The following is a 20,293-nucleotide window of genomic DNA, read 5'->3' on the forward strand; positions in this document are numbered from 1 at the left end:
AACTCAAATTCAATTACACAAGATCCCGTCGAAGAAGCAAAGTGAATTAAAAATTAAAGACCGATACAATATTCGACTTGATTTGGAGTGCAAGCGTAATTAATATGTTACCTATTAGTTATTTGAAAATATTTGACAAATAATAAAAATTAATCTAAAAGTATCTTATCTTATATTTATTAATTATTTTTAAAATAAATATATAATATTAAATATAATAAATATATTCCGTATTCTTATAATAACTATTTTTAGCTATCAGTCATTTCATAATTCATTTACACTTAGTTTCATTATTGACTTAATTAAATATTTGAGTCATTTTAAGTAGGACAATATTGTATAACTAATAAATATTATTATTTTTTATTAGTAACAATTTATACACATATTTATAAAATTTTGCATACAAAAAATAGTATATAATTTATATTTATTAAAAATATTTTAATATTTATATTAATTAAATGAGGATTAAAAATACTAAAAATTACCGAACTCAAGAATTTTTCTCGTAAGAATACCATGTCTTTCCATTAGTTGACATATATAGGAGCATTCTCAGAATTTCCGAGATATTTCAGTCTTAACTTGTAACAACTTTAAAAATAATTAATTCTAAACGAGGCGGAATTAATAAGATAATGAAAATTATGATTTATATATGAGTATATACATGTACATGTACATATGATGTATGTTACAAGTTTACTAATAATAATTTCTATGATTAATTTGTCATGCTCGTTTAGTTTATTTTCAATATACAAAAGAAAAGGAGATTACTAAAACAGGATTAGTAGTTCTTGCTTCTCATTTCACTATTTTTCTATCTAGTTTGTACTATAATATATACACCAAATTAAACTACTTTATCAGGTGCGGCATTAACATATTGTGAAGAAAAATTCAGCCAACTCAGCCAAAAGAAACTAGTTTGGCAGGTAGAGAAAAGTGAAAACAACAGATTTATTGTGCAAAGTTAGGAGAATTAAACGCTTTTTTTTTTTAATTAAGCAAATAGATTTTGGAATTTCACTGGAACTATTTTTTTTTTCTAAGACAAAAGTTTCTCGAAAAATGTAACTTTTAACAAAGTATAGGATAAATCGGAACAATTTTGTTAAAATTAATAATGTTAATAATACAAAGTAAAAAATAATAACGGTTTTCCTTGAAAAAAATAAAATAATTTTAAAAATGTATTTAGACCTTCTATATGAACAAATGGGAATTAATTGAAATTGTGTAAAAATAATAATCTTACTAACAGAATTTTAAATACGACGAATTAGTTAAAAATTGACTTTTTTTTATTTTTTAAATTTCTAATAGTGACTTAAATATGTTCATGCGTAATGGGCTAATGGGTATGTTAGAAGAAAGAATGAGAAATTCACAGCAATTGACCCGTGAATAGTGTTACTTACTGTGTTGCATATAATGAAATAGTGGAGCCCATGGAAGAGGAAATGTCTAGGATCAGGTGGACAGTTATATCACCCCTCAATGTGTACCTAATTCTTTGTTTATTTATTACTCTCCTCACATGACCTTGCTGCACCATTTTGCAAGCTAAGCACTAAGCAGTAAGGCACCCCCCCCCCCCCCCCCCCCCCCCCAATTTTTTATTTTTTAATTTTGATTTGAGAACTATAATTTAGGGCCTCCCCACGTTGGGGTTTCATAATTCCTATATATATTCTTCTCTTTCCTTTAACGCACTTCCATGTTAGAGAGAGATTATGGTACGTATAGAGGACGATGCGTGATGAATGGCTACTTGCTAACATTGAAGAAATCTTCTTTTTAATTTCACTGAAATCTATGCCAATTCTTTTTAGTATTTTCATATTTGTTCTTCTTCCCTTATCCCCACTTGTTTGGGACTCCTCAATGCACAAAACCAAGTGCTACTTCCCCTTTAATCAAGCCTTCAAAACTGTTGGTGAAAAACGGGTCAACTTCATCACATTTGGTGTATGTATATACATGTGTCGGTTATGTTTTTATACTACTAAAACTAAGTTCAATTATCAATATCAAGACTCAAGAGATAGAATCACAGTTTAGTGGTTATCACTTACATTATTTTCCATATCAATATAAATTCTCATATTCTTAAAAATCAATATCTTTGCTAGATAAAAATACACACATGATGATGATGATGATGATGATATTATTCTTAATTATTCCCTCCTTGCAAAGAAAAGAAAAATTACAATGGTATCAAGAGTAACGTAAGCCACCTTTTATGATAAGGCAAAAAATATCAGCACATTGTTTCATCATTACATATTGACCAAATTAGCATATGTATCAAGCAACCATCGATTTCGGCCAATTTATTACTACTTACTATCACAAAATAAATGAATATCGCCCAAAAATCATATCCCTAGCTATTTAGGCAATCTGGGTTCTATGCTTTATTCATTGACCCATAGATACACTAGCATTTTAGAAAAGTAATCAAGCATTTTAATTTCTTGGTCTGATTAATTTTTTCTTTTCTTTCTTTTTTTTTAGTAAAACGTAAATCTTCATAATTACCTCACATTTGAACTTTAATTAATCCTCATTTAGTCATTTCCAATTAACAAAAGATAAAAACTTTTGATACTCAACTTGCCAAATTCGGCAATGGAACAATGAAGAGGCAGATAATTGATTCTACAACTCGAATGAAGAAGCTCTCTCTTCCCTAATTTTCCCTTCTTCTTTTTCTTTCTCTCCTTAATTCTACAATTTTTTTTCTTTTTTTCGTCTTTTCCTTCTTTTCTCACTTTCTGCCATAAAAAGCAACATTAAGAAAAGAAAAAAAAGGAAGCAAAGCTACAAATTAAAATTTATAAGACAAAATTTTCAGAGCCAAAAGATATTTGAAAAAAAACTTCTTTAAAAAAAAGAAAGTGCTGTGGTGTGATGTTAATTAAGTTTAGACCTCTCTCTTCTCCACCCTAAATTAAGCTAGACCCGCACGCACTAGATAACATGCCTAAAATCAGGGCCACAATGGTGTTGTTGATGATGATGGGGATGATGATGATGATGATGGATTAAGAACTCATCTCCACCGTTGGATACACCAAAAATGGAAGTTTGACTCATCAGTTGCTGCTGCTGCTGATGCTGCCGCTGCAAATCCTTCTGCCGCCTCAGTTCCAGAACCTTCCTATGAGAATTCGAGTGCTTCGTTGAAACGAACGTTGGGCTCGCCGCGGGCCTGTACTCAGGCACAAGTCGGCCCGACTTAAACCTCACACCGCAAGCGTTGCACAGAGTCTTTGGGCCCATGGGCCCTGTTCGCCACTGTGGCGTCTTATCTGCGCCGCAGTGTAGACACTTTCTCCCCAAACACTCCGCATTCGCCTCCCTCCTCTTCGTCGTCGTCGGTGCCGCCACTTTCGGTGTCGGAGGCTTATGCTCCGCCGCAGACGTCTGGAGTTTCGGCGGCGGAGGAGTCGAGAGGTGAAGCAAGCGCGTGGACCAATCCCCCGGCGCCGCGCGTGAGCGCTTGCTGCGAGCTTTGCCTGGAAGCGGCGTCTCCTGATGAAGAAGAAACGGTGCGTTTCGCGCGGTATCAAATGGAGGATGGAGCGCGTTTTCCGAGGAAGATGATGACTCCGGCGTCTGAGGTTTTCTGCCGTTGATGGCAGTGGCGCCACCGCCGGAGAGAAGCTGCAGCGTTTTCAGATCTTCTTCGGTGGAGAACGAGTCCTCCACGAAGTTTGAGAGCCACTCCAGTTCCGCCATGTCATCGTACTGTTAAAACAAAAATATACGGTTAGAACACTGACTTCTCAAATTAAATTCAAAATTATCATCGTAATTTTCATGCAAGTTTGAGTTTCATTTTCATGAATTTTCGAATTATAACAAATATATATCGTAAATATTTAGTTTAATTTTCATGATAATGAGCCCTGTATGTTAAATCGTACTTCTCGAATTATCTCAACAATTGAATTCAAGATTATCGTAATGTCTTGGTTTAATATTTACGATATCGAGGTGTGTAAATGCGGCCTAGAGTGAATTACCGGAACGCAGAGATCACCGCCGGAGAATTGTGGATCGCCGGAGGAGAATGCGCGAGGGACAATGCCGGCAGGGAAATGGTTGTCGCCACCGGAGACGGAGGAGTTACAGCTGTCAACCGCGGTGACGTTGGACGAGTCGGTGGAGGAGTTTCCGGCGACATTTTCAAAGAATCCGTCGGACATGATGGCGTCGGCGTTGGAGAAATCAAGTAGGTCGTCAATGGCAAACGGCTCACCACCGCCGCCATAACCACCGTGCTTCTGGTCACCACCGCCGACGCCGTGCCGCTTCTCCGTTGAGAATTGGTCTCCTCCGGCGCCGTAATAGCCACCGACGAAGTATTCCGGCACTTCCATTTTTCAGTTATTTAATAAATGCACTGACTCTCTTACAATGCTACGGCGTTGTAGTTTTAGAGAGAGAAAGTGAGAGAGAGAGAGAGAGAGAGGGAGAGAGAGTGCGTGTTTTTTTGTGTGAACGTAAAACGCAACGGAACGCACCGTTTTGGGAAGAGAGGGGTTGAGGGGAAGTGTCTGAGAGAAAGGAGTGAGTGAGGGTGAGGGGGTTTTGAGGAGTAAAGGGGAGTGGCATAAATTGTAAATAATGAAACATTGGAGCTTCTTTTTTTAATTGTAATGCACACATACATATGGGTGTGTCAATATAATAATAGGGAAGTGACTTGCAAGTTCTGTAAAGTCGTTTAAGCCCACTTTCATTTTATTTTTTCTTTCTCTCCTTTCCTTTATTTGGAAACAATTCTCAGATTTTCCTTTCCTTCTGTTCCTGCCATGAAAGCTTTTCCTTCTTTTCTTTTCTCTTTTTTCACTTGTTTCTTCTCTTTTACTTTCCGTTAATAGTGATTTTTTTCCCCTCTTTCATTTCACTATAGGTGTTATTTAGGAAAAAGATATAGTTTGTATTGGGTAAACTAAAAACCCAATGAGATAAATTTTTTATTTCATCCAAATTACATGATGAGTATGTATTGATTTACTGATTTAGTATCCGAAATAAACCTGGTTATAAAAGATAACATAAATTATTTATGTATTGATTTTAAGCAAATGGTTATATAATTTTTTAAAATAATTCAGTGATTTTTTTAAATGTGAAAATAAATCAATAGTTTTAATATTTGTCAAAGCTAGTAATTACGTAAAATTGAATTGCCTTTTGACTTATTAAATGATCTTTAATGAGTTGTATTTATTCAGTTACATTATTTTTTCAAAATAAAAAGAAATATATTATAATACAACAAATGAAATAATAAGATTGAGAAAAATTACATAATAAATACTATTAAAATACTTAGAGAGTCAAACACTTATGATTAGAAATATAAATAAATAAATACAAAGTCTTAATTTTTTTCTAAATTGGAAGACATACAATTTCAAAAAACATAATTAATATGAAGAAAATTGGGGGGCCGGGGGAGTATATTCTTTAAAAGAAATAATGTTATTTTTATTGTTTAAACTCAGATACAGTTGATTTTATGTGAAGTTGATAACTGAGAATGAGTAGATGAAAATTTCAGTCAAATTATTTAATGACTCTCAAGTATCAATTTTACGTATAAAACCGACGGCACGTGAGTTTCTACCTTATTTGTTTTATTTTTTCTTTGAATTGAAGGAGTTGGCAATTGTGGTGAACACAACCATGACAATCAATAAGTTACAGTTTCCTTTGATTAATGGATAACCATTGCACCAACCTCTCAACATATAGATAGTAAATACCAATTGATGTTCACCTATACAATAAGTACTAATTCATATAATTTTAGAAAGAAAATGTGTTGCATGCCATTTAGAAAAAAAAAATAAAAAATAAAAAAAATCTGCAAGTGCCCTTGTGATGAGTGCATCACTTCTTTTTATTATTATTATTTTTAACTAATATCATATTTCTAGCACATCAATTATTGACTGCTTTGTATATAGAAACTATCAACTTATAATTAAAAGAAGATTGAGGTTTAGTTAAACCTATTATAAAGTGTTAAAACTGAAATAAAGGAGCATATAGTAGCACCATTCACTGACACTAGTGTGTTTTGATTACTTTTGTTGAAGATTCTTTGTATCTTTCATGAATTGGTAACGTTGGGAGAAAAAAAGTGTTAATTCTGTTATATATTGAAGTTTTATATGAGAGAAAAATTAAAAAGAAAAAGAAGAGGGATTAGTTGATGCAATGAATAATGATCATGTGGTGTGAACAGGAATCAAAGTGTTTTAAGCATTGCACACAATGGTGGGCTGTCACTTAGAAAGAAAACAGCTATGGCCACAGACACACTCTGCTCACTTTCCTTAACATTTCAGTTTAAGACACATAACACATACATACACTGCATTGTAGAATAATCAACAAAATTCACCACAATTAGTAGAAATTAATCAATGGTTTAATTTTTAGCATTGTGTGTATGTATGATGATAATTTTTTTTGGTTATCTTCACAGTATCCTTAAATTCAATAAATTAAAGATTAATCTGTCGTATATCTGAATTTTATTTCAAAGTCTATTACCAGCCAATAATTTTTTATAAAGTCCGTTAAGATTATTGGTCAAATAGTAAAAAGTCAAAATAATATATACTTAAAGGATTAAATTCAAATTAAATTCATTATTCTTAAAGAACTAACAAATTTTGGTTATTGACACAAGAAATTTACTTTTTCTCTTTTATTGGATAAATTCATTTTTTTTTTGTTCATTACTTGTTGAAAACATTGATTAACATATAGTCCTTGTGTATATGTATGAATTTTACATAAATATCTCTTCTTCTTCATGCTAAAATTAGAGACAAATTTACTATTCTAAAATCTATATGGTGATTTTATTCCAAACATTCATATTACCGAAGATAGTAAAAGAATGATGAATAAAAATCCAGCATTTAATTTTAGATTCAAAATTTCAAATAAAATGTAAATGACTTGACCATTGAATTATGATTTTAACTGCTTGTTCTCCATAAAATAAACAAAGTTAAAATTTTACTCAAATCGAAAGAGACTAACACCAAAATTAAGAGTATATGGGTGAAGAAGAGAGTATGAATTATTGGACAATTAATGGCATAATTAAGAATGATTTGTGGAATTAAATGTTCAAGAAATTCAAACCCTAAAGAATCGATCTCTTTGCAGGTTTTGTCGCTGTGACTCCTCCAATAGTGTCCAAGTTTACAGCCGGATTCCTCTGCTGCTAATAATATTATTACTTGGAAAGCCGTGCAAAATCTATTAATTAAGGTCTTATATTCTGAATTATTACATTAGTTTAGTTGAATTAATTGTACTTTTTCTACCCCCGTTTGTTGCCCTATCATGACCCCTTATTATATTCCCTAACTCACGTTTTAGCACGATGCTTACAGCTCAACTTAATCCATTCATTGGCCATCAGCCCATCCACGTGGCTACTTACCATCATTTTTAACTTTAATTTCACCTGCTACCAAGTCACCATTATTCTATAATCTATACGGTTCTTAATTTTGTTCCTTTTAACTGCAACATTTCCTAGCCTTTCTTAGGTTTGGTAATAACCATATGCTCTACACCGTTTAATTATACGTGAAAATTCAGATGCAGCCGACTTCACGTGAAATTGATAGCTGAGAGTTGTTAGATAAAAATTTAATTAACTAAATTTTTATCTAACAACTCTCAGCTATCAACTTCACGTGAAGTCGACTGCACATGAGTTTCCACCTTAATTATATTGAAAAACGGTGTCTAAATCTAACACTTTACTTTATATGGGGTGAAGTAAAATATAATTTCTTACAATTTTAAGCATGAACGTTATTTTAGGGCGAAAACTCATATACAATTATTTTTATGTAAAGTTGATAGTCGAAAACTGTTAGATGATTTTATAAGTTTTTAAATTAAGTGAATATCTTGTATTTTAAGATTTTGGATTAAATTAAGATGCATGTAGTGTTTAGGGTTTCATTTTTTTTCTCCCTCTAATCACATACATGTACTCAACTTACTCTTGTTAGGTAACATTGTTACATTGGATTAAATAACATTTGTTAACTTTTCAAAGAATCTCCTCGTCTTCTGGATTTATAAACTATATGATGATGATAAGGTTTATGCCTCTAAAATATGTTTGATTTTGAGAAGTAAATGTGACACCCCATAATCAAACGGGTGCCTAGCTAGACTATATGTATATCCAATTGTCCATATGTTAAATGTACTGGAATAATTTAATTTTGAATTTTGATTTTTCGTTATTTTTTGTCTTTTTCAAAATATTTTTGTGAAGAACTAAATTTAGTTGTTTTAAATGATATCTTTTATAATTTTTTTTAACTATTAAATCATAATTTTCTATATTTATTATATTATATAAAGCAATAAAAAAGGTGTGCCTCATCGAATTTTATATATAACTTACAAAAAAATTATTTTATTAATTTTAAACTCATATAACATTTTATTTTGAGTATAATATGTTTATTATCTTAATTCAATTTAATTTTATTGTAACAATTATATTTAATTTATAAAAAAGAGTAAAATAATATATAGACACGTTAATAACTATTAACACATTATTATAATACAATTTGAATAGAAAAGATTTCGATTATTGGTGATAATTGGATTATAGGTCATGTGATTAGAAAAGGTTGATTTTTAGCAAAGGGAAGTTTATTGATATTTTATTTACTAAGAACATATTGTGTGTACCGACCTGTATAAATTCAAAAAACATATTGATGAAAAATCATGTGGGTGCTGGAGGTAGAGCAAGCATATAGCTTTATTTTATTTTATTTATATTTAAATTATTCGATAAGATAAAACAAGGATTGAGTCAGATGGGCCGGACTCCGATCCCCATGTTAAAGAAGAAGCCTCAGTAACTACTGGATAAGGTTTCCTTACCCCATTATTACTGTCATATTTTTATTCAAACTTCTAGTGCACTTTAAAAGAAAAAAAATAAAATAAATTATTTTGAATTAGTCGAATTATTCGTCCATTTAATCAAATATCAGGAATTTGAATTTCGTCTATTGATAAGTAATTAAATATTAAATGAAATTCAAATTCTCAGTGAATTAGTACTTAACATATCGTGGATAAAAAAAAAAATAATAACTAACATTTTATGTTACATTTGAAATAAAATAAATTAATTTTTTAATTTTTTTAATGAAAAATGTTGGCCAAACATTCCCCAAATATATCCCAAATTTCAAATCATTTACTAAAATTTTGTTCAAATATTTTAATTTTCAACAATTTCAACTTCTAAATTTAAATCAGCCTCTAATTTTTTTATTTCATTAGATATATAATTCTTATGTCAAATCCTTATATTATTATGGGATAAGGAGTTCATATGAAAATTTTAAAACCTTTTAATAGTTTTCAAATTATTTTTAAATATTAATCCATATATATAGATTTGACAAAGTTTGTTAGTCTCTAATAAAAAAAATTGGCGCAAGAATTGATTTATTTAACAAAGAAAAAAATTGAAGACTAGTTTTGTGACTAAAATATGTTAGTAAAACAGTGTTCGATTAAAACTTTGCTAGAGGTTGATTTCAGCTATTATTCTAAAAAAATCCAAAATAAATAAATAACGAAAAATTTAGTGCATTAATTATTGTGTAGTTGTTCTTTTTCCTTGTCAAACATTGATAATTTTGCCAGTCTTTGAAAAAAATTGTCTTATCTAATCTTATATAATTTTTAAAATTAGTTATTAGATCCATCGATTTTGATATAAACTCTAGACATCCAATCTCTTAGAAGCCAATAATTGTAAAATTAAACTCACTCAATTTAATTTTGTTTGAACTAGATTACACTATCATCACATGCAAAACTCTCTTAATCTTTTTCATATATAAAAGTTGAACTCAAAATTTCTGATAGATTGTTAGTGTGTTCACTCATTGCACATTTCAGTGAAAAATAAGGCAACGAATGTAAATAATAACATATAATATATATTATAAGCTTTTATCTATGTTGGGGTGTATTTTTATTTTTTTATTTTTTATTTTTTATTTTGCGACTTAATTAGAAAATTAGTGAGTTGCAGTGAGCACGCGAGAAAGATAGAGAGAGAGAGTGTGTGTCAGCTATCATGTGAGTGTAGGTATGAAGATGATGAGTGAGTCTTCTCAATGAAGCTTGTTTGTTTTTTGTTCCAATGGGATAATAATATATAACTCAATTTTCAATTTGAAGGGTTTTTTTATTTTTCATTTTTTTAAAAAATAAATATTAATTTTGCTTGATCAATTTCCTTTGGTGCTTCCTCCCCCACACGTGCGTACTCCTCCACCATGTCTTATTGCTAACATGGAAGCACGTGCACCGCACACAATATATTATATGCAAGCATCTTTCAATTTGCAAGAAGCAACATGATATCAAAAGAGGGGGAAAAAACTATATCTATATATAAGAAAAGAGTATGAATTGAATATTCCATTTTTTTCCCTCTAAATCTAATGCAATTAAATAAAAATGGTAGTAAATCTTATCAAACATTATCTTAAATATGCAAAGGAATCAATACTTTAATATTTACTACATATTATTATAAGGGAAACATTTTAAGTGCACTGGAGAATACTGATGCACCAGTTATTTTAACCGTTGATTTTAATTAATATATATTATATATATATTTTCTAATAATTCAGATCAACGCTTAAAATAATTGGTGCACCGAAAATTCCGGTGCACTTGAAATAGAAATACAGCCCTTTTTTTTTCTAGTGATGGATATCAAAGCCCTTTTTTTGACAATTCACGATATCAAAGCCCATAGTATGTTGGCCCAAAAATACCCCTTAGAGTTGACCATTTAATTTTTGGACTTCAGTTGTTATTGTTTGATGCAATTTCCATAAAGTAACCACCAAAATGGGCTCTAGTGTCCGAATCATACCAAAAAAAATACCCAGTGTCCAAAAAAGGAAAGAAAAAACAAACACTGTCCAAAAATGAGAAAAAAAAATGACATCTAGAATAAATTATAAATATATTTGTTTGGCAATACCAATATATACATTCCTGAAAATATATGCTTAATTTCAAAATACTGTCAATATTAATAAAAGAATGAGATTTTTAATAAGAAATATAATAATTATTAAAAGAGATAATAGTAATTTTATATATCAATCTTTATTCATTTGACATGAGTTTTTTTTTTTTGGTTAACGATATGAGAATATTAAATACTCACTTTTGAAATGGGAATAACTTTAAATGTTCTAATGGTAAGAGTAACAACAGACACCAAAAAAATTGTAAGAGTAATGTCTTCCCATAATTTTACTTATAAAAATAAAAATAAAAATTCTATTCATCGTAATAAGAACGGAATGAATATCCATTTATTAATTGGGCGGCTGAACTTTTCAAAGCTTAACTTCTTAATACAAATTTAGAATTAATAAAGGTTAAATACTTAAATTTTATATGTATAACTAGAGGATAAATTCTCATATAACATACACACTGTAATAATAAAAACAAATACTTTTTCCCTTTCTTTCTTATATGCACTACAATATAAAATATTTTTACTTTCTTTTTTCATATATTACTAATATAATATTAATATATTATCTTTATAATAATATAATAATATTAATAAATATTAATAATAATATTTTTTTACTTATACTTTATTTTATTACTTTTTCCTTATTTATTTTACAAAACACATCGGATATATTGACTTATATATAGGCTTGATGTTGCTCACACACTCATATCTTACTACGATTGAATTCATATCCAACATTATTTATGACCTTAGCTTTTGTAAAGATTGATTAGTAGCACTACTTAAGTCAATTAACTAACTCCAACGACTTTGGATCATCTTTCTATATGGTTCATTTAAGGTCCCGTGAAGAAGAAAAAGTTAGTTTATGTATGTGGAGCAAATTAAACTCTTATACCGTATTGCATATTTCTTCTTTTCTTAGTGGTGTGATTAATTTTACCACAAAATTAAAGAATAAATTTAAATAGTAGTGTATATGGTTTCACCATGCTAGCATGTGAATACCGCTAACAACTTGTATCGGTGCCTACTTGGTATTGGACCACATCTCTAATAGCTATCTATAAAATATTACTTTTAGTATGGCAAGATAAACTTGTTTATTGCATCACTATATATTTAAATTTAGTTATCATTATAGTAATATTTTGTATTCCATATATTTTTTTTTGAAACTTTAGTTTTTGTTTTATATATGTGTAAGTACTACATATATATGCATATGGAATATGAATTTGGAAACTATATTATTGATGTTTTTCCATTTAGCTTTAACTTCCATTAGTCAATTCAATTACATGATCCCAGATAAACGTGGAATAATTTTATGATATTAGCCTATTAATTATGTATGAAACTTTAACTATTACTACTATAGTTATTCACTTAATTTATTTGTTTAAATGTCCTATGTTAGTGTAGAACTATCTTGATCAAATATAGTTGGATTCAGATATAAGATCCACTCATCCACATAGGTTCTATAGTATGGCAACTGTTTACAAGAGAATACACGTGACTCTTGTATTCCTCCCAACAATTAAAAATAAATAAATAATAAGTTTAGTTATTTTTATAATTAAATTTTTATATTTTTTTAATTAAGATCTTATCCTATTTTTAATTTTATAATTAAGTTATTTTTAATATAAAAAATATTAGAATTAATTGAATATTTATGTACAAATTAAATATATTTATAATTAATTAAAAACTTAATTAAATCTTTGACTATATATTTTTTAAAAAATATTATATTAATTTTAATATTTTTGACATAAAAATAAATTAAAAAAATAAAAATAATATAAAAATTTAATTAAAAAATATATAAAAATAAATTTGATAAAATTATAAAAATTAATAAAATAATTAAATTTAAATAATATAGTACATTAATTTTTTTTTAAATATATTTCCTTGATTTGTAAAAATTTTATGTCACTTAAACAGTTCAGATTTAACTTACTCTTTTTATGATGAGTCTTGATCAGATCACACGATTAAATTTTATATATATAGTTATAGTGTATATATGTACACCGTATGAAAAACTAAGAAACTTTTTTTTTTTAAAAATGAAATAAAGAAAAGAAAAAGTGTGCGGTTATAGCTAGCTCTAGCATGCACGAGAAAAAGCTAAGAAAGAAATCATGCAGGTAAACCTCGTGCTGCATTTGTCATTTTCATCAAAACCCTTTTTTCTTCTTTGGATTGTCATATACAACTACCAAACAAACGTGGATTGAAGCTCACTATAGTACTGAAATATTTATAGGTAACATAAAGAAAAAAAAAACAAGGCACACTTACCTTTCAGGTTAGATAGATAGATATACATTTAATTCAAACTTCACTCACAAAAAAAGTTGCCTCGAAAAATCTAGTAAAATTAAGTTCACGGCTTTGGAAAGTTGGCATTAAATTGAGTTTCTGTAGCATCCACACAAATTTATAAAGTTCTAGATTCGATTCCAAGAACTTGAATTATACTATTATAAATAGCATTGTTGTTCCTCCATTAAGATAATGTGTTCATGCTCTTAGTTTAAGCAAGTGTTTCACTACAAATTTTTCCTCAAACCCCACATAATTAACCAAGTTTTCTAATATCCCAATTCCCTATTTTGATCCTTCAATTAGGTTCATAATTGGTGGTGTTTAGTTTAATTTCACCATATGGCACCACATGGAGAATCTTTGCCTAGTAGCACTTTCGCTACTAGGAGCAACAACAACATATTATCAAAGCCACCAAAGCTTTCATCTGAGAATCTTCAAAGAACCATCTCGGACATCTCCTTCGAGCTAGCGAAAGAAGCGATGATTGATTCTTCTAAGAATAATAACAATACCAAGCAGCTTTCGTCGATATCCGAGGTTGAAGTAGATGGAAAGTGTGAGTGTTGTGGCATGTCTGAGGAGTGTACTCTTGAGTACATGGACCGCGTCCGCGACAAGTTCCTAGGAAAGTTTGTGTGTGGTTTGTGTTCTGAGGCGGTGAAGGAAGAGTTGGAGAAAAATGGAGGGAAGAAAGAAGAGGCTTTGAGTTCACACATGAGTGCATGTGTTAGGTTTAACAAGTTTGGAAGGGCATTTCCGGTATTGTTTCAAGCTGAAGCAATGAAGGAGATGCTTAAGAAGAGTAAGTTTGATGGAAAAATTAGGGCTAAATCTATTAGCCCTAGAGAGAAAGGAGGAGGGATCATCAATAAAGGAGGGCTTGCTCGTAGTTCAAGTTGTATTCCAGCAATCACAAAAGAGTTAAATGAAATCAAAATAACTCATTAATTAATTTTAGCTGAAAATTCAGGTTCGGTTTACTTCACGTGTAGTCAATGACTTTCATTTATTAATTTCACGTGAAGTTAGCTGTATCTAAATTTCTACCTTAATTTTATGTGTTTGAATGATACTACAGGTATGTGAAGGAGGTATATTTTATCAAACAGTTTAAAAAGTTATAATGTTAGAATTAAGATAAAATGCTTTTTGCTGTATTAAATTATTATTGATAATTTGATACTAGCTTTCTAGCTAGGTATATGGGGACATAGTCTTGTATATTTTATACATGTCTCCAATAGTTTCTCTTCTTAGGGCAGACTAAAATATGCTTCATGAAACCCCAAAGTTGATTCTTAGGTTTTTTTTTTTATTAGGTGATGGTCTATATCTCCCTATTCTAACCTTTGAGTCCTACAGGGTTTCTTATGAATCTTTTATATTTTTCCATTTTGTATCTTTAAGTTTTGATATTTCTAGTTTGCATTTCTTCCTATGAAGAGAGTTGTTGGTTGTTTTTTTAATTTGTTATTAGTGGTTTTTAATTTTATTGTCTTTTTCCTCCAAAGTCAAGATATGTATCCTAGGTGTGACCAATCATGTATTATGGAATAAAAGTTGTATTTGATGTAATGATGATGTGTAATATTTATTGATGCAATAAAATTTTGTTTAATTATCTGTGACCTAGAGAAATTAGAAACAAACTCTATTGGCAGTTTAGCACCAACCCAAAAGGAAATTATAGGAAAAACAGTATAAGTATACATAAATTAGAAAATAAATTATCCTCTTTCATGTATGATGGTAATATAAATGTTGATAATACTGGGGAGATAATATCTAAAATTATTTTATATAATATAATATTTATAATTTTATATAAATAATATTGTAATTATGTATTTATTATATTTAAAAGTATACAATAAAATAATAGTTAATAATTTTTAAATATAATGATTTTAAGATATTTGAATAAGTTTTTTATTGTCTTTTAAATATTATTGTATAAATATATTTTATACTTTTTTAACACATAAAATAATCATACATTTAACGAATTTAACACTTAATTAAAGTTTGGATAAAAGTAAACTTTTAGGACACAACACAATTGTCTCATGAAAATAGAAATAATGAATAAATTATTAATATCTATAATTTAATTCAAACATAATATTTTATATTTAGACAAAATATATAAAAAAATTTATTTCATGTTTTAAACAATGTAAAATTGAATTTATTATGCAATAATATATATATATATATATATATATATATATATATATATATATATATATATATATATATTATTTACTCTCTATCTTGAAGGTACCAAAGAATAATTATTTTAAATTAATTTTGTTAACACTTGATTAAGTGGACTAAATAAAGAAACCATACCAACCACCAATTAACATAAGCTTTTTTTTTTTGGGTCAAGAATTAACATAAGCTTGATGGAGTTAAATGAGCTGAGCTGTTTAACTGTGAGGCATTTTGACATTTCACAAAGAAAAAACAACAATGTAAATTCTTGGGCCCTTTTTCATTAGTATTTAGCAGTTTTACTAAGATTTTGTGTCATCTTTGTTCATTCTTTCATGGGCCTTATTCATGTTGGACTTGGACGTTCGGCCAGTTTTGGGTTTAAAAATAGTTAGCCCCAAAAAGAAGCTTAAGTACACAAGGCAAAACCGAAGGTTTTCTTTGGTAAACCAAAAAAAAAAAGTGTTTTTTCTTTCTCCAAGCTAAAATGGGTCAAATTCGTTGTAACTTATTTAAACGAGCATCATTTAAAAAAAATATAATACTTCTATGTATAATCTATAAAGATCTTTGTTACGGTGGGTAACCGGAGATTGCCTGAACGGACGGCGTTGGCTGGCCCCAAATACGTGAAGGAGGAGGGCTCCGGATGGATCTACAACTCGGGAGACTCCGTCCGACTTGTCCGCGTGAGGGAATGGGGGGTGGTACCTGCAAAGACACTCCGATGCCTAAGTTAGCAAGAGTGTGAGCAGGTCTAGAGAGTATTGGGCTTAGAGATACCTGAGGAGTGTCAGTGTATTTATAGTGGTGAGCCAATAACCACCGTTGGAGTAGTGCCGTATCTTTAGGGTGTTAACCGCCCCCATTATCTTGGGGAGGTTAAGATATGGCTTTATGAAGCGGTTAGAGAGATTTTAGGGGCGGTTACTCATTTGAATGAGTGTTTATCTGCCAGCTAATCTCACATCCGACTTCTTCAGACCAAGTCGCGGTTGATACCGACTTCTTACGTGGAGGTCGGTATTTAGCTAGGCTTAATCCTTCAGATTAGGCCTTTTAGTTGGACCTAGGCCTTTGTCATTGGGCCAGGGTATGAACAGTGCCCCTACTTGAGCCCAAATTTTTCTTTAAAGTTTGGGTTCAAGTATCTCGGGTTCGTAGCCGACTTATTTGGAGGAGACGTGGGTCTTATAAACCGACGTGATTTCGCGACCTTTTGTTTCTGACAGTTACGTCATTTCAAGCGTCGTGTCCGTTGGGGAAGCATCGAGGGCTTTGGTAACGGTGCAATCTCATTAATGACTGCTCCGCTTTTACCATTGTGCCCCTTGGCGTGTTTTATAAATACTTTCCCTCTCTTTCATTTTTCCGTTTCTGCAATCTTTCAAACTTCTTCTTTCCTTGCTCGTGCTGTATTCTTGTGCTCGAAGATTTCTGCTCTTTCCAACCTCCACCTTTCGGATAAAGGTTAGTTTTATTTCTTTCACGTCATGCCTCGTGTTTGCATGTGTTTGTTTTGTGGGTGAGGAGGTTAGTCTGTAGATTCTGGCTTCGTATCTTTCCTCTTTAGGGACCGTGTTTTTTGATTTTCCTTTTCTTTTTTCCTTTTGTAGGTTTCTGCCACCTTTCTTTATATAAAAAATGGCTTCCGTAGATGTTCTTTCTCAGTGGGTTGATGTTACAGTCCTTGGGGAGGAACCCCTGGTCGATGCTGAGTTTATCACTCATCTTCGTACTCATCACCGGCTTTGTACTTCGGAGGAGGACGAGCCAAAATATGAGTTGATAATCCCGGGTCCGGAAGACCGGGTTTGTTTTGGGAGGTTAATGAGGCGGCCCCTCATTTTTTCTTTATGTATGAATGTATGATCACCCGCTTGGGTGTTTTTCTTCCTTTCTCGGATTTCGAAATGTCTGTTTTGCGCCACTGTCGAGTTGCCCCTACTCAACTTCACCCCAATTCTTGGGGTTTTTTGAAGATTTATCAGTTTATTAGTCACGCTCTGGACTTTCCGACCTCTTTGAGGATTTTCTTCTTTCTTTTTCATATGACTAAGCCCTTTAGTGGGCTAAACAACAAACAGCAATGGGTATCCTTCCGAGCCATACAAGGTCGGAGGATTTTCACCCTTTTTGACGAATCCTTCCATGACTTCAAAAATTATTTTTTCCAAGTGCAAGCTGTAGAGGGTCACCACCCCTTCTTCCTTGATGAGCACTCTTCCCCTCGCTTTCCCCTTTATTGGCTGGAGGCCTCCCCTTGCGAAAAGTATGGTCTAGATGACCTAGACGAGGTGGAGGCGGCCATTGTGGGGTTTTTCCGAGAAGCGTGGGGGAGGGCCCCATACTTGGATACTAGGAAAATCCTCCAGGGGACGCCGACTTTTGTTCAGTCTCAACTAGGTAGTGCATGCATCCCTCATTTCCGACTTGTTTTCTGCCGACTTGTATTTTACCGACCTGTAACTTTTGCTAGTTGTTTCTTTTTGTAGATATGGCGAAGAAGAATGCTCAGGAGTCTTACCAAAGGGTCCAGGAGGCTAAGGCGAAGTCCCGGGCTAGGTCCGGTGGTGCCAGGGCAATCACCTCTCCTCCTCCTCCTCCTCCTCCTCCTAAGAATGTAGGCACTCCCTCTCAACCTATTATAATTTCTTCTTCAACTTTGACTCGGCCACTCCCTTCCGCCCAACTTCTTTCCGAGCCAGAGAAGAAGAAGCGCAAGACTTCAGAGTCTGGCTCTTCTTGGGATGGTGGGGTTAAGGCGGATGCTCTTGCATTCGTCCGAAAGAACATCTATCCTTTTATAAATATGGATGATGTTTCTGTTCGGAACCACCTCACCACTCTGGCCGAGGAGAGTTTTAGGGCGGCGGGTGTTTGTGGCAAACTTTTGGACATTTTTTAGAAGACTCCCCTCAGCTCTTTGGGGGCAACCTCGAAGGTTGAGGAGTTGGAGGGGAGGCTTCTTGTTTTTCAAAAACATGAGAGGGAGTTGAAGGAGAAAAGAGATAAATTGAGGGAGGAGAGAGATAGCCTCCGGGAGAAGGAGAGCCAGCTACAGGCCCAACTTACTATGGAGGCGAATTTGAGGAAGGCAGCACAGGAAAGTTACCAAAGTTTATTTCGAGATATTGTGGCTGTGAGGAAGGATTTGCTGAACTCTCGGAACGCTTATGCCGAGTTGGAGGACTCTATTGCTGATGGTGCCGAGGAGTCTTGGAGAATTTTCTTGGAGCAAGTCAGAGTTATTGCTCCCGACTTGGATCTTTCTCCTTTACATCCTGATAAGGTCGTTATTGATGGCGCCATCGTGGATCCTCCTGTCCCCACAGTTGTTTCTGAGTCGAAGTTGAAGACTCGGGGACAGAGGATTATTGAGTCTCCTCCTCGTTCCAGAGATGCTCCGAGTTCTTCCGTCATTCCTCCGACTTCCTCTTCAGCTTCTCTCCCTGGTCCTGGTGGCGCTCCTCCTGAGTCTGGCGGTGGTGATTCCTCTACTCCTTTGAAAAAATGACTTTTATTTTTTATGGCTATATGGGGGCTCGGCCTGTGAGTCCCCCCTTTTTTAAACTTATTTATATGTTTGTGTTGGTGACCTGTGAACAATTTCTCTTGGCCTTTTAAGGTCGTAAACAAAATATTTCTGGTGAGTGCCCTTTTGAATAAGGGTTTTGAAAAATAAATGCCCCCCCTTTTTTTGGATAAGGGTTCTAAGTTACCTTGTGCGTGTATGCTTTTCTAGTTTTGATATTTCAAAACCCTCTTGATCTTTTTCCGAAAACCTTCTTGTGGGCTTGTATCGTTTTTTCGAGCCTTTTCGTTTAAGGGCTTTCATGCAGCCTTTAAACTTTTTTTTCTCAGGTTTTCCGATCTCTTTTTGTTATCCTTTATACTCAACTTTGCTTTAGTGAGTTTTTATGACTTAGGTTATTTTTGCGATGCGTTTTTCTTCTACTCGGGAGATGTCCGAGTTCGTTTTACTCGGATTCTTATTTCGACTTGAGAGTCGGATTGTTCCCGAGTTTTTACGATCAACTCATATAACCTCTTTACGCCGACTTGTACCTCGTCGTTTTATCCTGACGACCATCTAGGTCGATTCATGGGATTTTCACGTTTTGTCGAGCTTAAGTCGGCGCGTTTCGTAGAAAGACTTACAAAAATAAAGAAGGATATTATAAGAGATATTGTAAAATAAAAAGATCTTTATTAATTGGGGAGGTACCTTCTTGCTACTAAGGGTCTTGATAGCCTATTTTCCCTTAGCCTCTACTGTGATGCCTCGTTAAAAACCCTTCTCCAGAAAAAACCCTTTTGGGAAAAAAATCATGAAGTTGGGAAAAGAGTACATCAGGGAGTAGAGTTCGCTTTTAACTGTAGTACCTTTTCATATTACAAGCATGCCACGACCTTGGTAGCTCAATGCCGTTCAGGTCGGTTACTTTATAATAACCCTTCCCTAGCACTTCCTTGATTTTGTATGGTCCCTTCCAATTCGCGGCGAGCTTTCCTTCTCCCGATTTGTTGACTCCAATGTCGTTTCTGATTAGGACCAAGTCATCCGTGGCAAATGTTCTTCGAATGACCTTC

The 20,293-nt window shown here is 32.3% G+C and overlaps 2 protein-coding genes across 2 annotated transcripts; one reads left to right on the forward strand and one right to left on the reverse strand.

Moving 5' to 3' along the window:
• Positions 1-2,599: 2,599 nt before the first annotated feature.
• LOC112709926 (GATA transcription factor 9) lies at positions 2,600-4,787 on the reverse strand. Its single transcript, XM_025761925.3, has 2 exons — positions 4,047-4,787; positions 2,600-3,768 (listed from the first exon to the last, which is right to left on the reverse strand). Exons 1-2 carry the CDS (start codon positions 4,401-4,403, stop codon positions 2,989-2,991), a joined length of 1,137 nt encoding a protein of 378 aa, XP_025617710.1. The 5' UTR covers positions 4,404-4,787; the 3' UTR covers positions 2,600-2,988.
• Positions 4,788-13,411: 8,624 nt separating this feature from the next.
• On the forward strand, positions 13,412-15,104 carry LOC112712855 (uncharacterized). The gene has a single exon (XM_025765743.2). It carries the CDS (start codon positions 13,820-13,822, stop codon positions 14,429-14,431), a length of 612 nt encoding a protein of 203 aa, XP_025621528.1. The 5' UTR covers positions 13,412-13,819; the 3' UTR covers positions 14,432-15,104.
• The last annotated feature ends 5,189 nt before the right edge of the window (positions 15,105-20,293 follow it).

This window comes from Arachis hypogaea, chromosome 9, assembly GCF_003086295.3.
Source record: "Arachis hypogaea cultivar Tifrunner chromosome 9, arahy.Tifrunner.gnm2.J5K5, whole genome shotgun sequence".
Lineage (NCBI taxonomy): Eukaryota > Viridiplantae > Streptophyta > Magnoliopsida > Fabales > Fabaceae > Arachis > Arachis hypogaea.

What these genes read in the sequence shown, in the direction of transcription:
- LOC112709926 (XM_025761925.3), bottom strand. Translation starts at nt 4,403, where the DNA reads ATGGAAGTGCCGGAATACTTCGTCGGTGGCTATTACGGCGCCGGAGGA. An exon ending in GCGGTGATCTCTGCGTTCCG is followed by an intron (nt 3,769 to 4,046) that starts GTAATTCACTCT and finishes TTGTTTTAACAG; the next exon opens with TACGATGACATGGCGGAACT.
- LOC112712855 (XM_025765743.2), top strand. Translation starts at nt 13,820, where the DNA reads ATGGCACCACATGGAGAATCTTTGCCTAGTAGCACTTTCGCTACTAGG.